The sequence below is a fragment of the Euprymna scolopes genome, chromosome 27 (genome assembly GCF_053919585.1).
Source record: "Euprymna scolopes isolate OS-2025 chromosome 27, ASM5391958v1, whole genome shotgun sequence".
In the NCBI taxonomy this organism is placed as follows: Eukaryota; Metazoa; Mollusca; class Cephalopoda; order Sepiida; family Sepiolidae; genus Euprymna; species Euprymna scolopes.
In genome coordinates, this window is record NC_136508.1 from 33,457,358 (window position 1) to 33,484,405 (window position 27,048).

The window sequence follows — 27,048 nt, forward strand, 5'->3', positions numbered from 1 at the left end:
TCATGCTTTATTATTGTACCAAGCAAGAGGAGCTACTAAGAGCTGGTGAGAAATGTATTGCTGTAAACTCCATGGAATAGGTGCACAAGCATAGGACAACCTAGATCCATGTACATCCAGCAAATTGCACATGACACCAACTGTGATCCTGAAGATCTGAGGCAGCTGATAGAAGACACGAAAATCTGGAGAGAGAGTCACGTTGGCCCAGGCAAGGAGCCTGACTAGAAAGATTATTGTACCATGTTATTGTCATTATAATAACATACGCTGCTACTGTTTATCTTTTAAATAGTTGATGTAGTTCTACCTGGTTAACTGAGAATATAGAGACATTTTTCAATAAAGCCTAAGAAAAATCAAAACTTTCAAAAGAAATAACTCAGGAGTCACATTTAATTAATAAAAATAAAATAAAAATATCATCATCGGTCTATCATGCTTAATTTTAGCACATTTTTGCTGAGAGATCATGATTAAAGTTTAGATAGTGTTTTCGTTGATCTGTCCTCTTAAATTTGAAATAACAATTTTGTTGATCTGGAACTCTTAAGTTTTAAATAACATTATTATGTAATTATTATAAAATTATGTTTTTATTTGGTCTACTAATTCAGAATAAATTAGTTTTGAAATGTTGAACAAGCATTACAAATAAAAGAGAAAGACAGAAAAAATTATATTGAACATAACAAAAACAACAAAAGGTTTTAGTGAAATGATTCGTTGTCAGTTCGAAGATATTTTGGCAGAAAACTTTCAAAGATGAATGACTTGACTTTCACACTATCTGACAAGTCTGACAGCCACTGTGAAAGTTTCAAGAAAGTTGGACACATTTCCGTTTTCACGTTGTGTCATTTTTACAGTTTTCACATTTAAGCGGTGTTTTATGTTTCTTCTCGTATTAATCATAGTTTATATTTACTGTGTCGAAAATAAAATGGTTCATTTTTCTTTCTTTCTTAGAAATGTCTAAGTAAATGCATCTACTTATGTTATTAAAGTAAATTAAATTAGGGAACCTATTCTGCTGAGACATTTATGATATTCTGAATTGCATGCAAAGAAAACTTATAGGAAAATAAGAAATTTTCTCAAGAATGTTGTACATCGAAAGCTTTTTAGTCTTCACACACACACACACACACATTTTTTATATATATATATATATATATATATATATATATATATATATATATAATAAAAATGGAGCATTGCTGATAAACAAATATGTAAGAGTATAAGAAGGTTATTGCAATGCAGAAAACTGGATGTTGAAATGATATGACGCATGACTAAAACACAAATGAACGAAGCTCTTTTAAATTTTATAAATCCTATTATTTATTTATTTTTCGAAAGCAATAGCAAATGCAAACAAGTAAATATAGACACTGTTTTATATAACTGGGATAGTTGATATCTTTAATACTTCAAGAATAAAATCTCTTTTTCAGAAAGGAAATACACCCAAAGAATTCGTGAAAGAGGAATATATATATATATATATATATATATATATATATATATATATATATATATATATATATGATATGTTAAGATGGATGAAATCTGATGACATGAAAAATAGATTGGAGGTGGAAGGACCTGACACCCAATGTTTCGCCCGATTTATGAGGGCTTTGTCATTGACCATTCCTCTTGAAAAAGCCTGCATCAATTAGGCGGAACGTTGAGCGTTCAGGTCCTTCCACCTCCAATCTATTTTATATATATATATATATATATATATATATATATATATATATATATATATATATATATATATATATATGACTAGAGGAATACCCGTCCTAGTAGAGATAGAATTAATTTCCTGAACAGAACAGTTTAACCATTTTTACGTTGCCTCATAAATATCAAATTCAGGATATAATTATAATAAACGTTATGCCTAGAATACTTATTCAAATTTTGATTAAAATCCATTCCATGATTTTGATTCTAGAAAGTATCTAAAATTTTAGACTTATTAAAGGTTTTTAAAAAGGCATTAAATATTCAGGGAACCTTATTTAATTAATAACTATGGATCAAATTTAATGGAAATCTAATAGATGTTAATTTTCAATTCGGAAGTTATGCTTAAAATATGCCCTTTAAAAACTCTTTAAATGCCCAACAGAAATTGGAATTTGAATAATATTCATTAATTAATTGCTAATACCTATTACTAAATTTTCACAAAAAATCGGAGATATATAAATTTTTATGAAAAGTTTTTCCCTCTTTTTTATTCCCTTTGTATGAAACTAAATTAAACTAAATATAGCCTACATTACTCACATTTACCTCTAGCAGCTGTGTTCCAAAATAATTAATGATTCGTTCATTAGTTTTAGAGTAATCTTATACATAGAAATATACACTTCCTGACATATATTTACTAGAAAAAGTACCCGGCATTGACTAGGTTAAAAAAAGAGCCTTCAAAAAATGTAATCTAATTTATGAATGTATGAAAGGTTATGAAAAGGCAGTGTGGGTGCAAAGAGATAGCTTCAAATTTTGGGGTATCAAAACCAAATCAGACCCCCTCAAACGAACATGAGGGGAAGTAGTAGGAATCTTTATTGATACAAACGTATGAACACTAATTAGGGTTTTCCATGATAAATGCCCGTCATGTGACCCACCTCTGTTGGTGCAAGTGAGAATGTAACCCATAAAAACCTCCTCTTTCCATGGTGAAGTTATCATGACAAGTCTGGTAGCTCTACATACAAACGATGTGAGTGTGCATAGGGTTCCCATTTATAAGTAACACTTTTGGGGGCCTCCACCTCATTGGCGAGGGTGAGCGGTGTAACCCTGTGGTGGGTTATGAGTGTAAATCAAACGGTATTAGTGTGTACACGGTTTCCAGTTATAATTTACCTCCTAGTGGAGATGAGCAGTGTAACCTGTCAAAACCTTTCCATCTCCACAGTGGGTTATCCTGCCAAACTTGGTAGCTCTACTTGAAACAATGTGAGTATGCACAGGGTTTCCCCTTTGGTGCCCCACTCCCATTCGTGCAGGGTGACTTTAGCATAACCATTTTTGATACCTCTTCTATCATTGCATGTGGTCAGTTTAGTATAATAATAAACCATATAGGAGCCTAGTCGTGTACAGGCAGGCAGACAGACATACACACAGATTGAACTTTATTTATATAGACATATTAGTATTTCAGGATATGTTGAAAAGAAATCGATAAAGTGCTGGGTCGTAAGAATGCAAGAGATAAAATACAAGTTATTCATTTAAAAGCTATCTATTACAGATTCCACATATGTACCATGGTTTGATTGACGCGGCTAGGCCTTTGTTTAGAAAAGACTTCTACAATTCATCTCAAACAATCGGTTTCTCAATGAAAAAAGACAGTTTGAAAAGTATATATATATAATTAAATTCAAATATCTTAATAAAATGAAATTAAATCTATTTTCTTTTCAAAAGTGCTCAATACAAAGTAGAGCTTTATAAATATATTTATAAAAACATTAGAACAGATTATAGTCTGTGATGATTTTATCAATCCACAACATCTTCCATCTTTTTAAAGTGTACTTTTTCCAGAAGGCACATATTTTTTCTCGTTACATCAAATGGTTTTCAAATCCATTAACGATTTTGAGTGAGAACAATAATCTAACCTTTACTTTAGTCAACTCTTAATTCTGGTGGTGTGATATCACTTGTCAATCATTTTCATTGTACAGAGAGATAGAGAGAGAGGGGGTTAGAAGTGATTTTATGCATTGATATTACAAAATTTGGAGCATTTGCCTAGAGTGATGGAATGTATTATTTGGATTATTCGGACTATTGTTCTCATCTTGAGTGTTATTCTCACAACGTTATGGCAGATGTAACCTTCGACCTTCTTTACGGATATCTTATTGAACTCGTGAATCTGCACTGAATTTCAAACAGAACTTTTTATTTAATCCACGGATATAGCATATTCTCATCCCATCAGCCATGGCCGGATATAAGTTTTAAACAATTCACAATTGTATCCATGATATCACTCAAACCTTCAACTTCCAGAAGAGTGTCACTTAGAACTGAAGTTTACCTTGTACCTTATCCGTTATGCCACGAGTCCTTGATGAATATATTAGTAATTTTGGTGCTAATGCACTTACTGTTCCGCGCTATTTCTTAAATCGTATTTCCAAGTTAAATTAAAGTTTTATATGATTTTTTTAAGAATGCAAATAACGTTTTAGATCACGTTAGGCATGGATAACGTTCGAGATCACGTTCAGATCGATCTCATGAGGGAGTCACAGCGATAACAAGAGATTGAAGAAATAAATATTGTTGCACGACAAAAAAGGCAGATGGACATTCTTTTATATTCTTTGCCACTTTACGACTGAGGCTACAATGTGTTGGTTCCCAGACAACGTTACATACATATACCCATACAAAACAAAAGAGCTATGTGTTTGAAAGAAGATCAGGCATTGGTTAATGAAAACATTAACACATGTGAGGGAATAACAACGAATCTGATTGGTTAACTAGACTAGACATCAAGTAGAGATGTATAAAAATAGTAACATAGTTCTGTAAATACTGAAAATCTATATGTAATATATTATATTTCCTCATTATGTGCATACATGTAATAATATATATTAAGTATGTATGTTGTTTACAGTAAGTACAGCTATGTATTGATATACTTATTCGTTTACAAGATTTATTGTCTGTAAGAATTGATTATAAGTGAACAGCTATCAATCACTGTCAAGTGGTCTAACATTGATAAGCTACTGGATAATAGTAATACGGTCAGGTCATGGGTTCGATTCCTACTTCTGGTTTATTTAGTTGCTCCAGTTTCCTCTTTTTTTTTATTTCCTTATTTAATAGAATTTTCATGCCACAAAAATAAAAATCGACTTGTCATTCAGGAATTATAATTAGAGAAAGATTTATGAGGATTGGTTAAAAAGCTCACAGAATTCAATGATCAATGAAACATCTAAACAAAAAAGATTTGTTTTATAAACATATGCATACACATATTAATACACACACACACACACACATATATATTTCCACAGAAATATATATATTTCCACAGAAATATATATATATAGAAATATATATATATATATATATATATATATATATATATATATATATATATATTTCTGTGGAAATATACTTTATTTCCTTATTTAAGAAGCTCAATGTAATTACAGAGCAATATAATGAATAAATGACAAAAGTCTATATTCCAAAGTTCCTTTGATTCAGTTGACAATTACAATTCTTTACAGTATCTGTTTTGTCACACAAAAATCAATCACTTCATTATTATATCAACCAGTGAAACTAATGGTGTAATGTAAACATATTATAGGGTATTTACAGCTTCTCTTCCAATTTTCAGATTTTTAATCATGTCAAAACACAGTTTTTCTCCTTTTGATGGATTGATTGTTGCTGTTTCTTCTGATGAGTTAAGGGCAAAATAGATTCACTGATTGATATAATAATTAAGTGATTGATTTTGTGCTACGAAACATATACTGTCAAGAATTGTAAATGTCAACTGAATTAAAGGAATAAATTGCAAGATGGTCAACATTATGAATTTTGGAATATAGGCTTTTGTAATTCATTCATTATATATATATATATATTCAATTTTCTTATTTTGTTCTAGCTGAGGTTGGGGCATATTATCGGATGACAGACATTCCATTGCTATTTCATACATTCCAACCGAGAGATCTTTTTTTTAAGATTCTAACCGTCCCTTTAAATTTAATTGTTTTTTTGGTTTTTATCTCTCTTGCACTTGATTCACCAGGAATATTTGCCTTTTCACGAATCCGGGTGCTTCTATAATTAGTGTCATAATAGAGATCTTAAGATTCCAGTTTCTTTTTGTGCCATACATAAGACCTTGGTATTGCGTTATGTTTTTCTCCCTCAGCTCTCTTTAACGCAACACCATTGGGGGCATTAACTTTTAAGGTTGCTTCTTTCGTCTTGTCCCATACCACTATGTCAGATTTAATAGCTCAGTTTTCAAGGTACATAGCTGTAATAATTGCATAGTCATAATGGATGGCGTATGACTTATTTCTAACTGTACTTTTTTTGTATATGTTCCCAGAACTTGCTGCTGCATTTGATTTTCAACGTTTTATAAATAATGTAGTAGAGATATTTGCATATCCCATTTTATCACATAGTATAGTAGCCATCGCCTAGCAAAACCTTACAGCTGGATGTGTTTATGTATATATATATATATATATATATATATATATATATATATATATATGTAGGTAATTTGTACATATATGTACATATTACCTACATTTACTATGATAATTATTAAATAATTACTTCATTTAATCACATGAATTAATATACGAAGATATAATTTTTTGCGTAAATTTTCAGTATTTACTTCAACAGTGCTCAATCCAAAGGTAGAGCTAGGTAGTGAGTTTTGAATATATATATATATATATTGTATATGGCAATTAAGCTACACAGAATATTCCACATAGCTTAATTGCCATATATATATTTTCATAACTCACTATATATATATATATATATATATATATATATATATATATATATATATATATATATTTAATGAATATTCAGAATTTGTTTGAAAACATTTTTATCCATACAAATACAATTGTTTCTGTCTCTTTTAAAAAAAACATTGTTTCCTTGATAATTCAAGATATTTCCACAAACTTTCTTCAGGGAAATTTTTTCTCCCATCAATTACGTCCCTTGCTCACAAGAAATAATCAACCCTCAACAAGCCCCAAGAATCAGCAGAACTACAGCTCAAAACGGTTATCTAGTGTCAATGAAAAATATAAGAAACAGAAAGCTCTATTTTAAGAAATCACTTCCACTAATACTTCACCAAGTTTATGGCCCAGGCCTGATGAAATCTTACTTAGTGAAACATGAAAATATATACGTAAATTGCCAGAAGCATATTTTCATACAATACACACACACACACACACACACACACACACACACACACACATATATATATATATATATATATATATATATATATATATATTTCTTTAGATTATTTTAACATTTTCCCCAAGGAATAGAATAGAAGCTCTTGTTTTAAAAGTTGCGGTTCTTTTGTTTACCTGTGAGTAAATACTCTTATCTTTCCTTTGTAGATTTATCAATAAAACAATATTTTTAGCATCGGTTTCGAGTTTTATCTACATATGACTTTACAAAAAAACTTGTGTAAGTCTGTTGTTTTTTCTTTATCTTTCTGATTTTTATCTGCAATTGGATTTTTTTTGAGAGGGTTGAGACGGCCTCTTTAAACATACCCCGAACCTTAACCCCCTCTACTTTTAGTCTGGTATTTTCGGATGTATGATTTAGTTCATACTTTTACTAGCAAGGCTACCCAACGTGGTTCACATATCCTTATAATCTTTATAATTTCTCACAATTTTTGAATTTCTGAAATAGTATTGGCATACTATTTTCTTTATTTTTAAGCTAGATATACGAGGGGCGTGCAATAAGTAATGCCTCTGAACCACTTCCCATAGCAGTAGAGCAACGAAACTTGGCAGAGTTATAAGGCTTTCTCTACATAGGAATCACCCAGAGTTATGCATTTCTCCCATCGTTTGATCTCTGGAGACCGTTTTTGTAGAACACCCCAGGTTGGTCCTCCAACCACGACATGACTTCAGAAATCAAGGCTGCATCATCTGGGAAACGCTTTCCTTTCAAAAACAACGTCATGGCTGGGAAGAGGTGAAAGTCAGAGGGTGCAAGGTCAGGAAAGTAGGGAGGATGGGGAGTATTTCATAACCACACGCCCATGCTTCTGATCTGGCGACATGCGAGTTGTGGACCGGAGCATTGTCCTGCAGGAGGAGGGTACCTTTGCTGATCTTTCCCCGCCTCTTGATTTTGCTAGCTGCCTTAATTTCCTCAAAAGTGAAGCATAATAGACTCCTGTAATTGTGGTACCCTTTGACAGGAAATCTCTTATCACTACTCCGTCCTAGTCCCAGAAGACTGTGAGCATGACCTTGCCAGCGGAGGGCTGCACCCTTGCCTTCTTTGGAGGTTGTGAGTCCAAGTGCTTCCACTTCATTGACTGGGCTTTTGTCCCTGGATCATAGTGATGGAGCTAGGTTTCATCCTGTGTAATCAGTCTTTTGAAAAACTTTGACTTATCTTCTTGGCACATCAAATTCATCCTTGAGCACTTGACCATTCTCACTTCTGGAATGGTGTGAGCAACCTGGGAATCCATTTGGCAGACACCTTATGCATATGCAAATGGTCATCAATAATAGTTTCCTCAGACCCTGTACTTATCTTGACATCTTGGGCTATTTGGCGAATAGTAATGCGCTGATCTTCCAAAATGGCAGCCTCAACTTGATGGACAGATGCCTCATCAATGGCAGAAGGGGGGCGACCAGGTCTGGGAGCTGTTTTCACAGACTTCTGGCCATGTTTGAATTCACGATGCCAGCGTTTTACAAGGTCATATGATAGGGCATTATCACCATAAGTTTCTTTCATTTCATCAAAAGTCTCCTATGGTGTGCGTCCTTTCAAATACAAAAACCGGATCACTGTTCAACATTCAACAGGCTCCATTTCTCACCTAACTCAGTTCAAACACCTGTAAAACAGAAACCACAATTAGTTCAGAGGTGTAATTTGCCACATAACCCGTAGAGATATAAATCATTGAACATGCAAAATTTCAGCTAGATCCGACAACTGGAAGTGGGTCAGGGGCATTACTTATTGCACGCCCCTCGTATATATATATATATATATATATATATATATATATATATATATATATATATATATATATAATAAATGAATGACAAAAATCTATATTCCAAATTCCATGATGTTGACTATCTTACAGTGGTTAACATCATGGAATTTGAAATATAGACTTGTCATTCATTCATTCATTCATTATATGCTCTGTAATTACATTGAGCTTCTTAAATAAGAACTTGTATATATAAAAAGGAAATACAAGTGAGTAAAGAATATTTCCACAGAAATATATATATGTTTTTGTACAAAACCCTTATATAACATGTGTAATAGCACAATATGGCTATTATTGTCAGAAATAGGATGAAAATAATTTGGAAAAAATGTTTAGGTCGTTAAACTACTATTCAAGGTATTTGGGGCTGGATAAACATATTTCAATATATTCGACAAAATCAGTGTCCTGACAATAACTCAGCTATAACTTATCATCTGAGGGTATTTTGAGGGCTCTTTGAAGGCTAGATACAACGATATTATTAATGACATAAAAATAAAAAAATAAAAAAAAAAGGAACTTGTTATTTTTATCATTTTTGAACTCCACCTCATAGTTTGGAAAAATCAAAATTTCTACAATTTTAGCAACGAAATGTCATTATTTCTATAATACTATATGACCCCAAGGTCACAAATCAATAATTCAAAGAACTGCATTATGTGTTGAAATTTTGACCATACCTAGGCTATGGTCGAACCTCCCGTCTTATACCATTCATCTGTACTCCAAATGCCCCTCCTTATCTCAGGTTTATGGATTGAAACACATCTTTATAAATCTATATGCATCTCTTTTATTATGTAAAATGAATTTTGTCTGTGTGTCTGTAAGTTCGTTCCCTATGGACTCCAAAATGACTGGGCCGATTTTTATGAAATCTCACATGAAGGTACTTTATGTGTCTGACAGTGTTCTTAGGTTTTATATTGGAATGTCTTTGATAAGTATCGATAATCAAAATAATCCAATGAAAGAAGAAACAGACAATTTTGACCAAAGTTAACACCTTGCATAGCTTAATATCAAAAGTGCATTTGAGAAGTTTTATTATCACACACACAAGCCGAAAGGCTCGACGTATAAAATCAACAGTATGTTCTTTCATATAATGGGGGCGCGTTCAAAATGAATGTTTTTGTTTAGAGTACAAGTGAAGTATGATACTTGACTTTTGCATCTTAAACTTTAATTCAAGCCATTATATATAAAATAATTTTATAAAATCAACAGTAGGTTCTCTACAGTGCAATGTAGACTACAAGGTAATGTGAACTTAGTCATTCCGAGAGACATGTGAGTTTTCTCCTAGTACACCACAATAGGTCCCCAACTAGAGCAGACAATCGATTTGATTGTAAAATTGGCGATTTCACTGATTTCGATGACAATAAAAATATTGGGAGTGTGAAACATTCGTCGATCATCATTCAATCCCGGGCAACGTCGGATCACCCTGCTAATTATTAATATACTTATTGCTAAATATATTACTACATGTAATTATGTACATATTATTAAGATACATATTATTAATAATGTTTATTTATAAACGTGCTATTCATTTAGATATTATTGCTATATGTATTATTTACATAGTTATAATTAATATACGTTAATATTATAGTTATTATTGATAAATTCTGGTATTTTGATTATTAGTTTATGTTCCACTCTGTTTATATTTTTTAAGCGAGTGATTAAGTTTAAAATGTAGTTTTTATGCGCTTTTAATTTTTTATGGTTTCACATATAATACCTAGTTTTTAAATCTTTATCATTTATCCATATTTGATATGTGACTTGACAGAATCTCTCAGAGATGCAATGATGCATCTACTAATGGATATTGCTCCATCTTCATCATGATAAAAATAGCCTTTCGCTCCATTGCTGTAAAAAGCCTGCTGACATCACTTGCTCTGAACCTTGTTGAACTTGTATGCGATAAGATCATTTTTGCGCAAGTGCTAATTTAAAGCAGATTTCCCTCCCCTCGACCGGAAAGAGGGGTGGGAGAGTAATTACATATTGATAGTAGAAAATGGATATTAGATTTACTTTTGGTAACTTCGTAACTCTCGCTTTTCTTATTTTGACCTTTATGTTCAATAAGCGATTTTTAACATCAAATGACTTCATATCTTGTCTGTAGCGTTTTCCATAAAAACTAAGACAATGCTGCTAAAACTAAGCTTTTTTCTTTTAATAACTAAAAAAAAAACCCTTCTCAATCCCTAATAGCTATGGCTAGTGATACATTACCTGAAAATATTTCGTTCAAACTTATCGGCTTAACGTTCACAGAGAACATGAGTTGGAACAGATACATGGAGGGCATTGCCAAGGCTGCTGCAAAGAAAGTGGGCTCTCTCTCTACCATTACCGATAGAAAGTTACTTATACCTGAAAGTATCCTGTATCTCTACAAGGCCACCATTTGCTCTTGTATGGAGTACTGTTGGCGTATTTGGGCTGGTGCATCTGCTACTAGTCTCTCCCACTTAGACAGGGTTCAAAAGAGAGTCACCAACCTAATAGGTCCCGGACTGTTAGCTAAGCTTCAGCTGCTGTCCCATTGATGAAATGTTGCATTTCAATGCCTGTTTTACAAGTATTTTAATGGTAAGTGCTCGGACGAATTACAAACTCTTGTACCCCCACAACATAAATACTCCCGACAGACTCTACAAGCAGCAAAATCCCACCCCTACACAGCAAAAATCTACAGATGTAAGAAAGCCTTCTACTCTTATAGTGTCTTCCCTAGGATTCCTAGACTTTAGAATTCACTTCCGGGTTCCTGCTTCCCTGACTGTATGGACATGCAAAGTTCAAGTTTAATGTAAACATATATTACTGCTCAACTCCCTACATAGTACCATGTCGTAGATAGTAGCTCCCTAAATCAAAGCGGCCCTGTGCCTTGTTTGGGGCGAAAATGCTATGAAAAAAAATGAAAAAACAAGACTAGATTGGTAGATTTATTTTATTTAAAAATTAGGATTAGATGTAAATCTTGTCATAGATTCAGAGGAGAATAAATTTTTAAAAGATCTTTTTATCCACTTATTTTTGCATTGTTTCACATATAATATCTCGTTTTAGAATCTGTGCAATTTAACCATATATTTTTAATTTGGTTTTATTTATTGCCTTTACAGGAAGTTAAACACAAGGTCAAGTGTGGGTTGAATGAAAATGTTTCTGTGAGACGAACTGGATTTGAACATGGTACATCTAGGTTTTCAGTCTGTAATCACTTAGCTACTTTAGTTTTAGTTTTATTCCGCCACCTGCAATACTGTGTAAAAGGTTGAAAAGAAGTATGATAGCGATTAAAGACTATTAAAAATGAGCTAAAATAAATATTTGCTTCCTTCTAGTCGTATAAGGTAGAGGAAACTCAGAAAAGCAGATGCCCTTCTGCGTCGTTATAATGCAACGAAAGAAACACAGACTCATAAAAATTGTCATGAATAAAAATTAATAAAAAATATTGCATAACCTACCACTGATATGAAATAGTTTAATAAAAAGTGATTGATTATTTTGCAATGTTCAAAACCAGATAAATGGATTTTATGTTCAAATAAATATGTTTTATGCTAATGAGTCACTCGTAATCAAAGCGGGCAGTGTCCACTCGAGGATAAGAGTTAATGAGATTGTCCGTTGAAAAATGAACAATTCTATGAAAGGATTGAAATCAATGGGTGAAGTGGGTAGAATTTGATTATTTAAGAGAACTGCTCACCAAGTATTTGACATTTGACTTGAAGACAATTATGTTGAAGTTAAGTAGGAAGTACTTCTGCAGTATTGTGTTGAACAGATGTGAAATTCTAAGAAAGAAATTCTGTTCACAGAAGTTGCATTTTGTTTTAAATGCACAGAGAAAGAAGGGTTTTTGTTTGTAGTGATTTTAGTTAGATGAATTTTTGCTGTGAATCTTTTGTAGGGGGAGGTAAAGATTGGAGCTCAGTAGAGCAACTACCATGAAAATAACGATTTAGAGAAAGACTCTGAACGTCTTTTGTTCAAATCACAATATTTTCATAGTATATAGATTTTGACGTAATAATACGTATATAGATTTTGTTTAAATATGAAGTATAAGTTTATATATTATTAAGAGTAATTTTTCTTTCTCACCAATTTTATTTGCAAAAGCAAAATGCTACTTTTGACTTACTTAATCCTAAAATAGCATAAAACTGATTTAAAAAATATTCTCAAGTTAATCTACTTAATAAATTATAACTGTCGGTTATTATAAAAGATAATGTTTGATTTAGAATCCATTATTCAGAAACCATGAATAGCTTCAAACGCTGCACTCACTAATCTGTTCAGGAGGTTTCTTGCTCAACTTTCACCAAGCATATAGAAAACTTGAGTGACATTATTGCTGCTTACAAACCAATTTATTTTAACATAAAATTTACAGAATAACATATATTTATGTTCTCGTTTGGCTTAAATTTTAGACATTTTCTAGAACCAAAATCATGTAATAGATTGTGATCAAAATTGGAATAAGGATTCTAGACAAAAGATTTAGTAGCATTATATCTCAAACAATGGCACATTGAAACTAATTTAAATGATAGAATCATTTTGTGTTGTCATGGCCAACATGCAATCCACATCTGATTTGGAAAAGATATGCTAAAAGAAGAAGAAAGAAGATAGAAAACAAAAAAAGAAGATGATGATGATGAGAGAAGAAAAAGATAATAATAGAACATGATGATAAATAAAATGATGATGATGATGATGAAAGAAAAGATGATAATGATAAACATGAAAAATAAAAAGATGAAGATAGAAATGCTGATAGATATGATGATAAATAAGAAAATAATGGTCATAAGAGATGATGATGGATATAGAAATAGACGATGATGATGAAAGTAAAAAATGAAGATAATAGAAGTAGATGCTGATGACAAAAGAAATTAAAATTATTTAAAAAAACAACAACAACTTGATTTTCATATTTTAATTGTGCAAATGCATGTAAAAATAAAGTTTTGTTTCTTTTTGAAGGGAAGCGAAAGATTCTATTCTTTGGTTCCAAATGGACATCTTGCCTAAGGTCTAATCGCGTTCAATGGATTTGTAAGCTAAAGGCAGCATTTTTACTTTCTATTAAAATTTTAGAAAACGCATGATTTATGGATTTCTTTTTTTCTGTCTTAAGCAAAAATAATTTCATGGCGCAACTTTTAAGGTTAATTATCTTTTTGTGAAGACAACCAAAAGGAGATAAAAGCAAAGAGAAAAAAAAAGCAAGAAAAATCAATTGATAACATCTTTTATGATAAAATTCTTTATTATATACATATGTTACATATATTACTGGAAGCAACAGATAGATAAATTTTACTCTTGCAATTTTATAATCACATCTTTTCAGTCATTAAGACGATTGTGTGTTTCTCAGAAACTGCGTGCATCTACACGTGCATATTTTCTTTCATCAAAGATTTTAATTGCGTGCGATGATATGTGAGTAATTACATGTATGTGTCAATAAATGAACCTGTGTGTGTGTGTGTGTGTGTGTGTGTGTGTGTGTGTGTGTGTGTGTGTGTGTGTGTGTGTGGCTGTACGTGTTTGTGTGCTTTCCTCTTGACCTACATGTACCTAGCTTTCTTGGCAAGGGCTTGCCGTCCATGGAACACAATATTGAGAGACTGCATTCCTGCTGAATACAATTTGGTCTTCTTTAAATTTAGTGTGAATAATTTTTGTTACAAACGGTCTCATAATTAATCGTACTTCATACATTGGTTGTTTCTAATCTTTCATATACATATATGTATATATGTATAACGTAAATATAATCATTGTATCATTGTTTTTCCTTATGTAAATCCATTGGAAAATCCGGTATTTATCAAAAAGTGCCCATTGATAAGCAGAACGTAATTATAGTGTATTTAGTTATGCAAACATTATTTGCTACATATGTACAACCACGTTTCATCTGCTGCAAATTCTTTTGAGAAGTAGCGTGTTCAACCAGATAACAAGAAAAAATAGCAAATGTTTATAAATAAATACACACACACACAAACACACATATATATATATATATATATATATATATATATATATATATATATATATATTAGTGACGATTCCAATCGATTAGGGACGATTCCAATATTTTCCCGATTCCGATAAAAATTAATAATTCTGTTTTAAGTCCCTGATTCCGATACAATTACCGATTCCAATTCTAAAATCATTGAGTAACCTAAAATGTAGAATGTCATTCTATTTTTTTTTTTTAGTGGCGGGGGGTGGTATTTAGTTGGGAGCTCTCATCTACTTTTAAATGTAGATATAATTTTCTTTTTAATTTCACAAACTTATTGGGGTTTTTTTTGGGGGGGGGAGTTACTGAAGATTGTGAGATTTCTGTCGACATTTTTCACTTATGTCATTTTTTTCCTGTTTACCCACTCGTGCCATTTTTACATTTGGCATTTTTACCAGGCAATATTTTTGGTGCCAGTTTTATCTAAATTCATTATGATCTATAAATTCTCGTTTTATTAGTAATTTAAAATCAATAAATACTTATCAGTTTGTCATTAGTACCAACAATGGAAAATTAAGTTTTAAATTATATATATATATATATATATATATATATAAGAAGCGTTTTTGGAATCCAAAACTAGGATAAAATTTTTCCGATAGTACAGACTTTTCTACCTTCAGAAGTTTCTATTTTACCAACTTCCGATTCTGATTAATTGTTCAAACCGTGATATATATATATATATATATATATATATATATAGAACATTTTTTATCTGGTTGGGATTGCCTTATAAATATTGATACGAATATTTATATGGACTTTAAGTTTACAGTTCTATACATTCTGTAATCAGAAAGTATTTTAAATTTTTAGTTTATATATATATATATATATATATATATATATATATATATACATCGAGCTTCATAAATAAAAAGATTAGTATAAATAAAGAGTGCAATATATATATATATATATATATATATTTACACAGTGATCACCACTTATCAAGGCCTGGAAGGCACCCAGGGATAAGGGTTATTAATCAGGGATAAGGGTTATACACCTTTTCAATTATTGCACTCTTTATTTATACCAATCTTTTTATTTATGAAGCTCGATGTATGTTAAATAAAACTACAGAAAACTATATGAAAACAGATGGCAAAACAACTATATTCCAAATTCAAGATGTTATTCATTTATGTTATATGAGTATGATCACAAATGATATATATATATGTATGTATGTATGTATGTATGTATATATATATATATATATATATATATATATATATATATATATATATATATATATATAGTGTTTTTAGAGACGACTAACTTTAAAGTAAATTAATGAAAAAATGATTTTATTGTACAAATATGTGGTTTATTCCAAATATTAATTTCGATATTTTCAACCGGCAGTTGTTAAATATGCAATTACAAAAAAAAAAAAGAGTTGTCGATTTAAAGTTTATCGTATTAAAAAAATAAATAGCCTGTATTTAACCAAAGAAACAGTCTATCAGGCACGTGTACGCAGTGTGAAGATCTATGCGAGTAAAACCTGACCAGTGAAAGTTGAGTAAATGCGTTGCATGGAAAGAAATATGATCAATGTGTAGAATGAGTTTTAAAGACAGATTTCGATCTGATGAAGTCAGAATAAGATTAAATCAGAACAGTATAGGAAGATGTGTGTGTGTGTGTGTGTGTGTGCAACGGTAGATCTCCTTGGTATGGTCACAAAGAAAGTATGGTTGAGATTTTTTGGGTTAGTAGATGTAGAACAACTGAGGTATCATAGTCAGTTGACGAGAGAAGGTCAAGGAAAGCATGGGAGGAAATGTTAATCATGACTTTTGAAGAAAGAATGATTAATTAAAAACCTGGCCAGAGATAGGTTAGTTTGGAATCAATTTCTGAAAACTGTTCAGCATATGTCAAAACGGACGTTCAACCAATGATGATGATGATGATGATGATGACTAGTATATAATCATGTGTGTTTGTGGTGATGCTACTTATATAATAGTTATTTTTTCTCATTGATCGCAATTCTATTCGCCCTTTAACTGTGAGCATAACAAAGAACAAATGGAATTATTTATAATATACCGCTTTTATATCAGATGCAGAAAAAATATTTTTTTTAAAGATGTGTTTTTCATTCATTACATAAGTCTTTTATTCGTGGACGTTATCTTTTCTCTCATCCATTTCTTCAATGAATTCTAAAGCAATGCGATCTTTATTATATTCGATTGACGCACGTGCTTTTTTTTATTCTAGTTTTCGATTTTTTTTTTTTTTTTTTTAAAGAATTTTATGTATTTCTCACGGTAGATGTTCTCACATTCTTGTCATACTTCAATCGATTCTTATTCGAACATAATAATTGTGTTACACGTTGTTCAATTACTTCAGTTTCTCTGCAATTTACGAGGCTGATGATAGATCTAACCTTTACAGAAATTAAACTAGGTAGACAGGTCTGCTTTTATGTATGTGGGATGGAAGGGAAGTGGTTTCTTCTGTTAGTGAATACATATTTGATCACCTTCATCACATCTTGGGAATCAAGTGATTCTATTGTTGGCATTGGTTTCCCTTGATATTTTTCTAGTCAGAATTTTTTCTAGAACAACATCGGATACTTATAGAAAGAACCACGTGAAGGTTGCCAACATTTTAAGTGAAAGTGATTTTGTGGAACGAACTGGATTCGAACTTGGAACACCCAGATCGTCAGTCCATATCGTTAACCACTTGACCACAGTTACCTTCCAATATATGTTTGATAGGTTTAGGAAACTGTTGTCATTACTAACCAGCAATGCATTACCACTGTCAATCAAGGAAAAAGTGTAAAATATAGTGCATATGACCACGTGGGAAAGATGGCTAGCTGTGAAGAGATTAGCAGCAGCAGTAGCCGAAAAAAAGACATATGCAAATTAAGAAATGTGCGTGAGAAGAAAAAAGAGACAAAATTCAGCATGTGCTCGGGAAACAAAGTCAGCATCAAAGAAAATGGACGTGTAAATGCAAAGAAATGGCTGGCTACAGCCGGTGTTAGGTCAGAGCAGAAAAGTGTACGCCAGGCGAGATGGATGATGGTGAGAGACTTTTTTAAGCGGTGTCAAAATAATTATAACATTAATAAAAACTTTTGTTGGGAGAGAAAAAATGCCGACCCGGATTTTTATTTATTTATTTCCAGTTTTATTTTTATGAGTTACTAAAGTAAAGTGTAATGTCATGTAACGTTACAAGAGTTTATCAGACATGTGAATGCAATGTGATGAAGTATAGAAGTGAAACCTGGCTAATGAGCTATGACATGCATTATGGAAACAAATGATATGCTGTTATGCTTAAATTTGGAATAGCATTTTAGTCAATATTTCACACTTACGTTTGAAATGTTTTTAACTTGAGGCTGTCATGCTTAAATGTGTAATAAAATTCATCTCGAGGCTATCATGCTTATGTTTGTAATAGCATTTTAGTCGATATTTCATGCTTACGTTGGAAATAAGATTTTGCTTAAGTACTTATAATTCCTAGTTCTTTTTCTTCCTCCCAGTACTCTCCTGACTCGGTGAGGGTATAGCACACGTGGTATGGCACAGTTGTATCTGTTATCTTATATCTGGAAAGACTAATAACGGTCGGAAGCTGGAAACTCTCTCAAACTAGATGAATTCTTTTTATGGAACCTGGTAATACAGTAACTGCTAAAAATATATAATATAACGTAGTTGTGTCGATAAGGGAGTTAAAACTTATGTTCTTAACTACTTTACTGACACAACGTTTGAGGAATAAAGTAGAACTTTAACCCTGCGTTAGTCCCATGGGTGTTTTGTGACCCCAATTTTTTTTAAGTACTCATAATTCGCAGTTGGCAACTTATTTCTTTTCCTCCCTCCCAGTCCTCTCCTGACTCAGTGAAGGTATAGCACACGTGGTATGGCACAGTTGTATCTGTTATATCTGGAAAGACTGTTGCCTGAATCTGTGGCTGGTAAATTCTCGACAAATTCACAGTTATTACAAGGCAAAGAGATATGCATATTGTGGCAGGTCAAAAGATCGAAAGGTGAAAACAATATGTAGTACTTGCGGGAAACATGTTTGCAATGACCACAGTTAGATGACTGTGAGATGCACAAAGTGTGAGAATCCAGTAACAAGTTGTGAATCAGATTGAAAGGTAATGGTTATGTAATGAACTCGTATTCATTTTCTTGTTATTTTACTTTATGAAAAGATTTGCTGTTCATCATAGATATTAACAAATAACACAAACTTGTGTGTCCTGTGGGTATTTTTAAATAAATGTCATATGAATCTAAGATTTTAAAATTCTCCCCTAGTTTTATACTTGATTGTATTATTTTATATTAATATTAACAAGCTTCAAGTGATTCAAACTCTTCAACAGGGATTGTAGATATATCCTGAACTAGCAGGATAACTATATTTTATAAAATAATAGCACTATAAACATTTTTGTATTTGGGTGTATAAACACCCCATGGAACTAACCAGGTTTGAAACACCAGGTGTCTAATGCACGGTTAAGTTTGAAATAAGATTTACCCTGAGGCTGTCATGCTTAAGTGTGAAATAGGATTCATCTTGAGGCTGTCATGCTTATGTTTGAAATAGAAGTTTCGATCTTCTATCATATTTAAGGTTAAGATACCTTTTTCTTTGGTCTGTTACACTTTAAATGCAAAATAGGATTTACTTTAAGGCTTTCTCGTGTAAGTTTCAAATAACATTTTATTGATATGTCATGCTTCAGTTTGAAAAAGCATTTTAATCCGTCTGTTATGCTTAAGTTTGAAATCTCTTTTCCTCGGTCTGCCACACTTAAGTTTGGAATAATATTTTCAATTTTCAGTGGATGTAGCCAAAGAATATCCGTTTAATTATCAAATCTTGAATTTATAAATATCTTTTTTTACACTTAAAATCATTGGATATTTTTAAATTTGAAAAGAATGTTTTATTTCTTGCATTTTAAGATTAAAGTATGGTTTTCATGTTAGCTTCATATATTTGAATACATTTTTTGGTCAATGAATTTAATTAATGAAATATTTTTTAAAATTATGATTACTTGGTTTAAATAAAGTATAACTGCATGACAATTAACTATTCAATAGTATATATTAACTATATATATTAATTGCTACCAGGAAAATATTCTACTCAAGGTACATCTTTATAAAGATTATTTAAAACTATGCCCTCTTCATGAATAAGTGCAAGCCTAAAATTTAGACTGTTATCATGAATATTTGAAAAATCAATAAAAATATTTGTCTATTATTTACAACTCAACATGTTTAAATTTTTTAAAATGCTGCATATATATATATATATATATATATATATATATATATTGACAGAATGAAGTTACAACCAATATTCAAGAGTGCTCAATACATCATAGAACATTATAAATAAGATTTAAAATCTAATGTTTATGTGTTTAATATATATATATATATATATATATATATATATATATATATATATATATATATATATATATATATATATATATATATAACCTATCCATGAAATATTATTGCAATAAATAATTATTAAATAAATTTCAAAAAAAATCTTTAACAAATTCTTTTCAATTATTAAAATATATAAATATATACAAGTAAAAATGCGTCCACCAAAAGGGGCGACTTAATGCAGGCATTTGTGTGCAAGGGAGCTAAACTATATCACTTAGCTAGGTAAAAATGAACACAATGACAGTGTTATCATGCTGCTGCTATCGCTAACAAAAAACAATAGCAAAATTAACTTATATAATATTACAGATCAAAATGATACCTTAGGTTTCATGCTAGGAAGTCTGACACAGGCTAAATAATACTGGATTTTCTTAAGTTTAATTATAATTATAGACAACTCGCTGCCTTTCTTCAGTTATATTTGATCTATGGGGAAGTGGGTGGTCTTCTGAGAGAAGTTCGCTAAAAACAGCAAACTTCTACCAGCACCTTTTGTGCCTGAGTCAACTCTCCTAGCTTTAAACCTAAGATACTATGTTGATTTGAACTTCTGTAACATTGTAATATTAAAAAATATTACGGTCTTATTATTCAATAATCAAGCACTCGGTAGGATTTTTTTCTACTAAACAAAAGCAATATATATATATATATATATATATATATATATATATATATATATATATATATATATATGGATTAATTTACATTAAATCCATGATGAAACAATTAACATCGGCGAAGCGTAGATTAATACATGAATGTTTATATGATTTCACTTATAATAGCTCTACATATGCATTGAGCACTTTTGAAAAAAATATTCAATGAAAACATTTTTTTAACATTTGTTATGTGATTTGAATATTTCTTTTTGGGTTGAGATTTTTTAGAAATATAAAATTATTGACCTTTTGTTTGTTGTTGTTTTTTTATTTTTATACATCTAATCATGTAACTTTTTTTTATTTATGTTGAGACATTTTATTTATCTATCATTATTATTTTTCTTTGTTTTATTATTTTATGTTCATTGATTTATTTGTTTTGTATAATAACATGTGACTGCAGTTTTATGACACATGACAATACTTATTAACACTTTTACAAAATTACATGACCCTTCCTCATTTCCCTTCTCTACATCAACTTTGAACTGACCTGCGCCTTACTGTGCTTTTCTTGTTAACCGAATGTAATTTTAATATTTTGCCATTATTACTACTATATTAGCATCAAGTCCTAAATACCCTCTCTCTCTATGTATATATACCGTACTTCGGGGTAATTGCGCCAAGTCCGGGGTAATTGCGCCAACTAGCTAAAAGTGCTCTTTTGGCAACCACGCATATAAAGAGCACTTTTTTAAGTTGGAGCAATTACCCCCGCATTTGGCGCAATTACTTCAAAGTATGGTATATATATATCTTCCTTAAAAGCAAAAAAAAAAAAAAATAAGAATAATAAAAAAAAAATAACATTACTTCGCAGTTGGGGTTTACTTTCAGCAGTTTCATAACTCTCGCTTCCCTTATTTTGTCTTTTAGTCCTCACATTCCATGAGTGATGTTTCTGACAAATGGGGAAGAATTGCTGTTTTTCTGGGTCGAAATCTATTTGTTTAACACTTATTGTTGGCTAGATTTTGACCTTGAAGCAGTATTTTTTTTATTTTTTTTTTTTTTTGCTTTTTGCTTTTTAGCTCCTCATATCAAGTGACCTTGTTTAGAGCGATTTCCATAAAAATTATAAAAAAAAAAAAAAAGAAAAAAGAATTTAGAGGTTAATACTTTCTCTTGACACTTTATATTTCATTGAATAATACATATGGCTTGTATTTGCATATTGTTTCGCATCTAAAAACTAATCATTCTTCTTCCTCAACCTTGAAGCATTCTTGTAAACGATACAACTATATTAGAATATGAAAATAACAAACTAAGACTACAGATATTAGAAGCCTTATACATAAAACCTAAAAATCCAGCTATTATTAAAATTATTTCTCATAACAGTAAAAACATCTTAATTAGTCCTTCATGCTAATACTCTATTAATACTAAAACTAATCACATGGCTTCCGCCCAAGCCATCATTAAATATTTAAAAATACATGTTCTTTATTTGATAACCATTCACTGAAGATGGCTTGAAAGAACCAACAATACTAGGGTACTCAACGAGTACAGCAAATTAATCTGCCAATTTCAGGTTGAAACCCTGATATTAATCAGGCATCCAGAAAGGATCAAGGAAAAAAATATACAGACAAAAGTCATCTGCACTATTTAACGAAATATATCTTCAAGAAAAAATGCTATATATATATATATATATATATATATATATATATATATATATATATATATATGGAATGTAGATGATTAATAATTTAAAACTTGTCAAAAAATATGAATTCTAAGACAAACAAAAAGAATGTTTTAAATTAAAAATATTAAAAATGTTTATAAAAAAATGAATTATTTTTAAAATTATTAAACAAAAGAATATATGCGTATTTGATTTATAAAGATCAATTGATATTTTTTACTCATTTATTAACAAATAATTTCAAAAAATGTCAAACTTGGAATAAGTAATCTACATTATGATTACAATTACACTTTAATATTAAAATTAATTTTGCTGATTTTATTTTAAACTGCTACTGTTCATCTTGCTCCTCTATGTCTCTGTGGACTTGCCCAATTCAACTTTTTCAACCTCTGTCCTTCAAAACCAACTTCATCTGATGTCTTCATCCACTAGACATCTAACTCTCCATCATTCTTGCTCTTGCAAATTCCCCTGTCCCCACCTCCAGAAGAAAAGCAACCCCACCCCACCAATCGGCTAACAACAACCTTAAGAATCCAACTCACACACTTTCTGATACTGCCTTATCGGATAAGACAATTTCTCAACTCCGACAGACGATGCTAACCTTATTATTACTTATGTTCCTCCCCCAGATTTGCCCAAGATGCTGCACATGCCCAACCGCCTCTACTGGGCTCTCGGACATCAGCAGTCTTTGGTCTGCAACATCGATGCCAACCCTCCCGTGGTCGATACATTCTGGACCAAGAATGGTCACAAACTACACTTTACCTCCAACCGACTGCGCCTGCTGGCCAACGGGACAGTGGTCGTGTCCCATGTAGAGAACATGGATGCGGGCAGCTACAGCTGTCGGCCTGTCAGCTCACTAGGCAGTGGTCCTTCCTCGCCACTTGTTCAGATTATTGTCAGAGGTGGGTATTCAAAGATTGGTAGACTAATCCCTTCATTGAAAGCAAATAACCCTAACAGAAAACTCAACTTTGCTACTCTCTTCTGCTCTATCTCTATCTCTCACTTTCTATCTCTCTCTCTTTTCTCTCTCTCTCTCTCTGCATTCTTTCTGGGATATATAAACCCCACGTGGGGGTATATATATGTCCAGAACAAGAAAAAAAGAAAGGAAGTTGAAGAAAAAAACTAAGTGAGTACTAAAATGTTGAAGCAAACCCAAACAAAGTTCTAAACTGGCTTACAAATTGCTGTAAAACACTTTGTTTAAATGAGAGCAATTTCAGCTCATAGGTCAGAAGCATACCACACTTTGTTTTTAACTTATATATAAATTACTAATTCATATATGTATACTTATAAGAAAGATAATATATTATGTACTTAGTCTGCTTTCATTATTTACTTGAGTATAGCTTAGTAGTGGTATAAATTATATAAAAGACATTTTTAACAAGTAGCAGTTGGTTTGACGATTTAAAAAAAAAATTTTTTTTCTAAGAGACTATTTCTTCACACTTTGGTTGTCTATCTTGGATTTTTATGAGTGTGACTAATCAGAAGAAAAAGCCAAAATCGTGTCCAAAATATTAGAAAATGAAAAAAATAAAAAAAGATAAATCTCACATTATTAAAGCATTTATATATGCAGGTTTATTAGGGAAATAAAAGTCTGTATACTTTCACAAATGGACGCCATCTTTCACACGAACAGAGTTAGCAAAAATATGTATACTTTTAAGAAACATTTTAATTCGAAATTATATCATAAAAAGAACTTATACAATTATAGTAAAAAGCATAGAGAAAAAGATAGAAAACGGAAAAAGAATATATATATATTTATATAATATATATATATATATTAAGCGAATACTTATTTTTTATCATTCATACTTTTTTAAAAAGTTAGGCGATCAGATATTCCGTTACTCAATAAGCGCTATACTTTGTTCTTTTTTTATTTTATTTTAATGATAAATAATAAAAATAAGTCATAATTGTGGTAATTACAGCTTATATTCTAAAATAGAATTAGGAAATACATACATATACATATATATATATATATACATACATACATATATATATATACATACATATATATATATATACATACATATATATATATATATATATATACATACATACATATATATACATACATACATATATATATACATACATATATATATATATACATATATACATATATATATATATACATACATAAATATATATATACATACATAAATATATATATACATATATATATATATATGCATATATATATATATATATATATATATATATATATATAAGTAGATTTTTGGTACAGCAAAATGGAAGGAGAAATTTCAGAGGAAACATAATTTAATTCAAATACCAAAAAAAAAACAAGAAATGGGCAGGTGAAATTATTAAAATTTCCTTAAGGCCTTATCGTCTGACCCTCTAAGAGGAAACGTCAGAATGATAAATTAAAAACTAAGAAACGAATGAGGGAAGAAGGGAATTTTGGTTTCAGTTGGAAGAACAGTGAAAAAAAAAAAAAAAAAAAAAATATGTATGTATGTATGGAAGGTAGAAATTAAATTATTTTAATTTGTTAGGAAATTAAATCTGAAACAAACAAAAGATGTTCTAAATTAAATAATAACTACTATTTAAAAATGAAAAAATGAAATGATTTTTTAAATTATTATACAACATATCATATGCATAGCTAATTTACAAAGAACAGTATTTTTATTAATTAAGAAATAATTTCATTAGATTACTAATTTATTAAGAAATAATTTCATCAAATTTTGTAGTCCAAAACTTCCTGAAATTATATATATATATATATATATATATATATATATATATATATACTCGGGTTTTTTTTTATATTCAAAAGTAATGGACTAATGAATTCAACGAGGTTGTTAGATAGTGCTCAATAAAAAGAGCTGATAATACTTGTTTATTGTTATATAAACATGCTCACATCCCGCTGCTACAAACAGCCACTTGTTTCAATCAAACAACAGATATCATCAGGCAGCGACTTGACTATTCAAAAGTTCATTGAACTTTTGAATAGTCAAGTCGCTGCCTGATGATATCTGTTGTTTGATTGAAACAAGTGGCTGTTTGTAGCAGCGGGATGTGAGCATGTTTATATAACAATAAACAAGTATATATATATATATATATATATATATATATATATATATATATATATATACTTCAGAATATATATATATATATATATACTTCAGAATATATATATATATATATACTTCAGAATATATATATATATATATATACTTCAGAATATATATATATATATATACTTCAGAATATATATATATACATATACTTCAGAATATATATATATACATATACTTCAAAATATATATATATACATATACTTCAAAATATATATATATACATACACTTCAGAATATATATATATATATATATATATATATATATATATATATATATATATATATTCTGCACTTCAGAATAAAATTATCTAACAATCAACTGGTATGGAAACCTGTGATTATAGGTCTTACAAATATTATTGGCAGTAATATTCTATAATGACTATCCTATCCAAATAAAGATGGCTCAATATACAAGATAGAGCAAATACATCAAATGTATTCTTTATCTTACATAGAATAATTAAAATCTTTTGATTTGAAATTTAACCATTTCACGTCATAAACTTTATATATATGTGTGTAATGTACACATGCAAACACAATACAACGAGTCTCACAAGATATACAATATTGCATGAAAAAGTTTTATATATTCTAGATATAATTTTTTATATGTAACATGAAAATATTGTCTTCAAGATAAATAAAATAGAACATAAAATTAAATTTCTCTGCATGAATTCAACAAATTATTTTTATGCCAACCTAACCTTAAAATTAAGAGTCACCATGCTTCATTGGTCCACATAAAATATTGTAAGAGCCATTCCTTGAGCCATAAAGAAATACTGTTGCAATATTATTCCAGAATATGAATATAACCAATTTATTTACCTATCCCAACAATAATAATGTTATATAAGATTGCTCGATAAAAAAAAAATGAATTAGAAATCTGAGGACATAAGAAATACCAAAAAGAAAGCTCCGTAATGCATAAAAATGAATGCACAGAAAAAATATAAATTTGAATAAATGAACAGAAGTTCATTCTCTAGGATATATCGGCTTAATTGCAATTAGGAGTGGAGTCCAGGT

The 27,048-nt window shown here is 30.4% G+C and overlaps 1 protein-coding gene across 1 annotated transcript in view; it reads left to right on the forward strand.

The window, feature by feature from the left end:
- Positions 1–27,048, forward strand: part of LOC145248803 (uncharacterized) — a 2,668,808-nt gene that overhangs the window by 2,160,383 nt on the left and 481,377 nt on the right. The window contains exon 8 of the mRNA XM_080110455.1: positions 23,470–23,751. Within this exon, the coding sequence (XP_079966581.1) occupies positions 23,470–23,751 (282 nt within the window). The remainder of the gene's footprint in view (positions 1–23,469; positions 23,752–27,048) is intronic.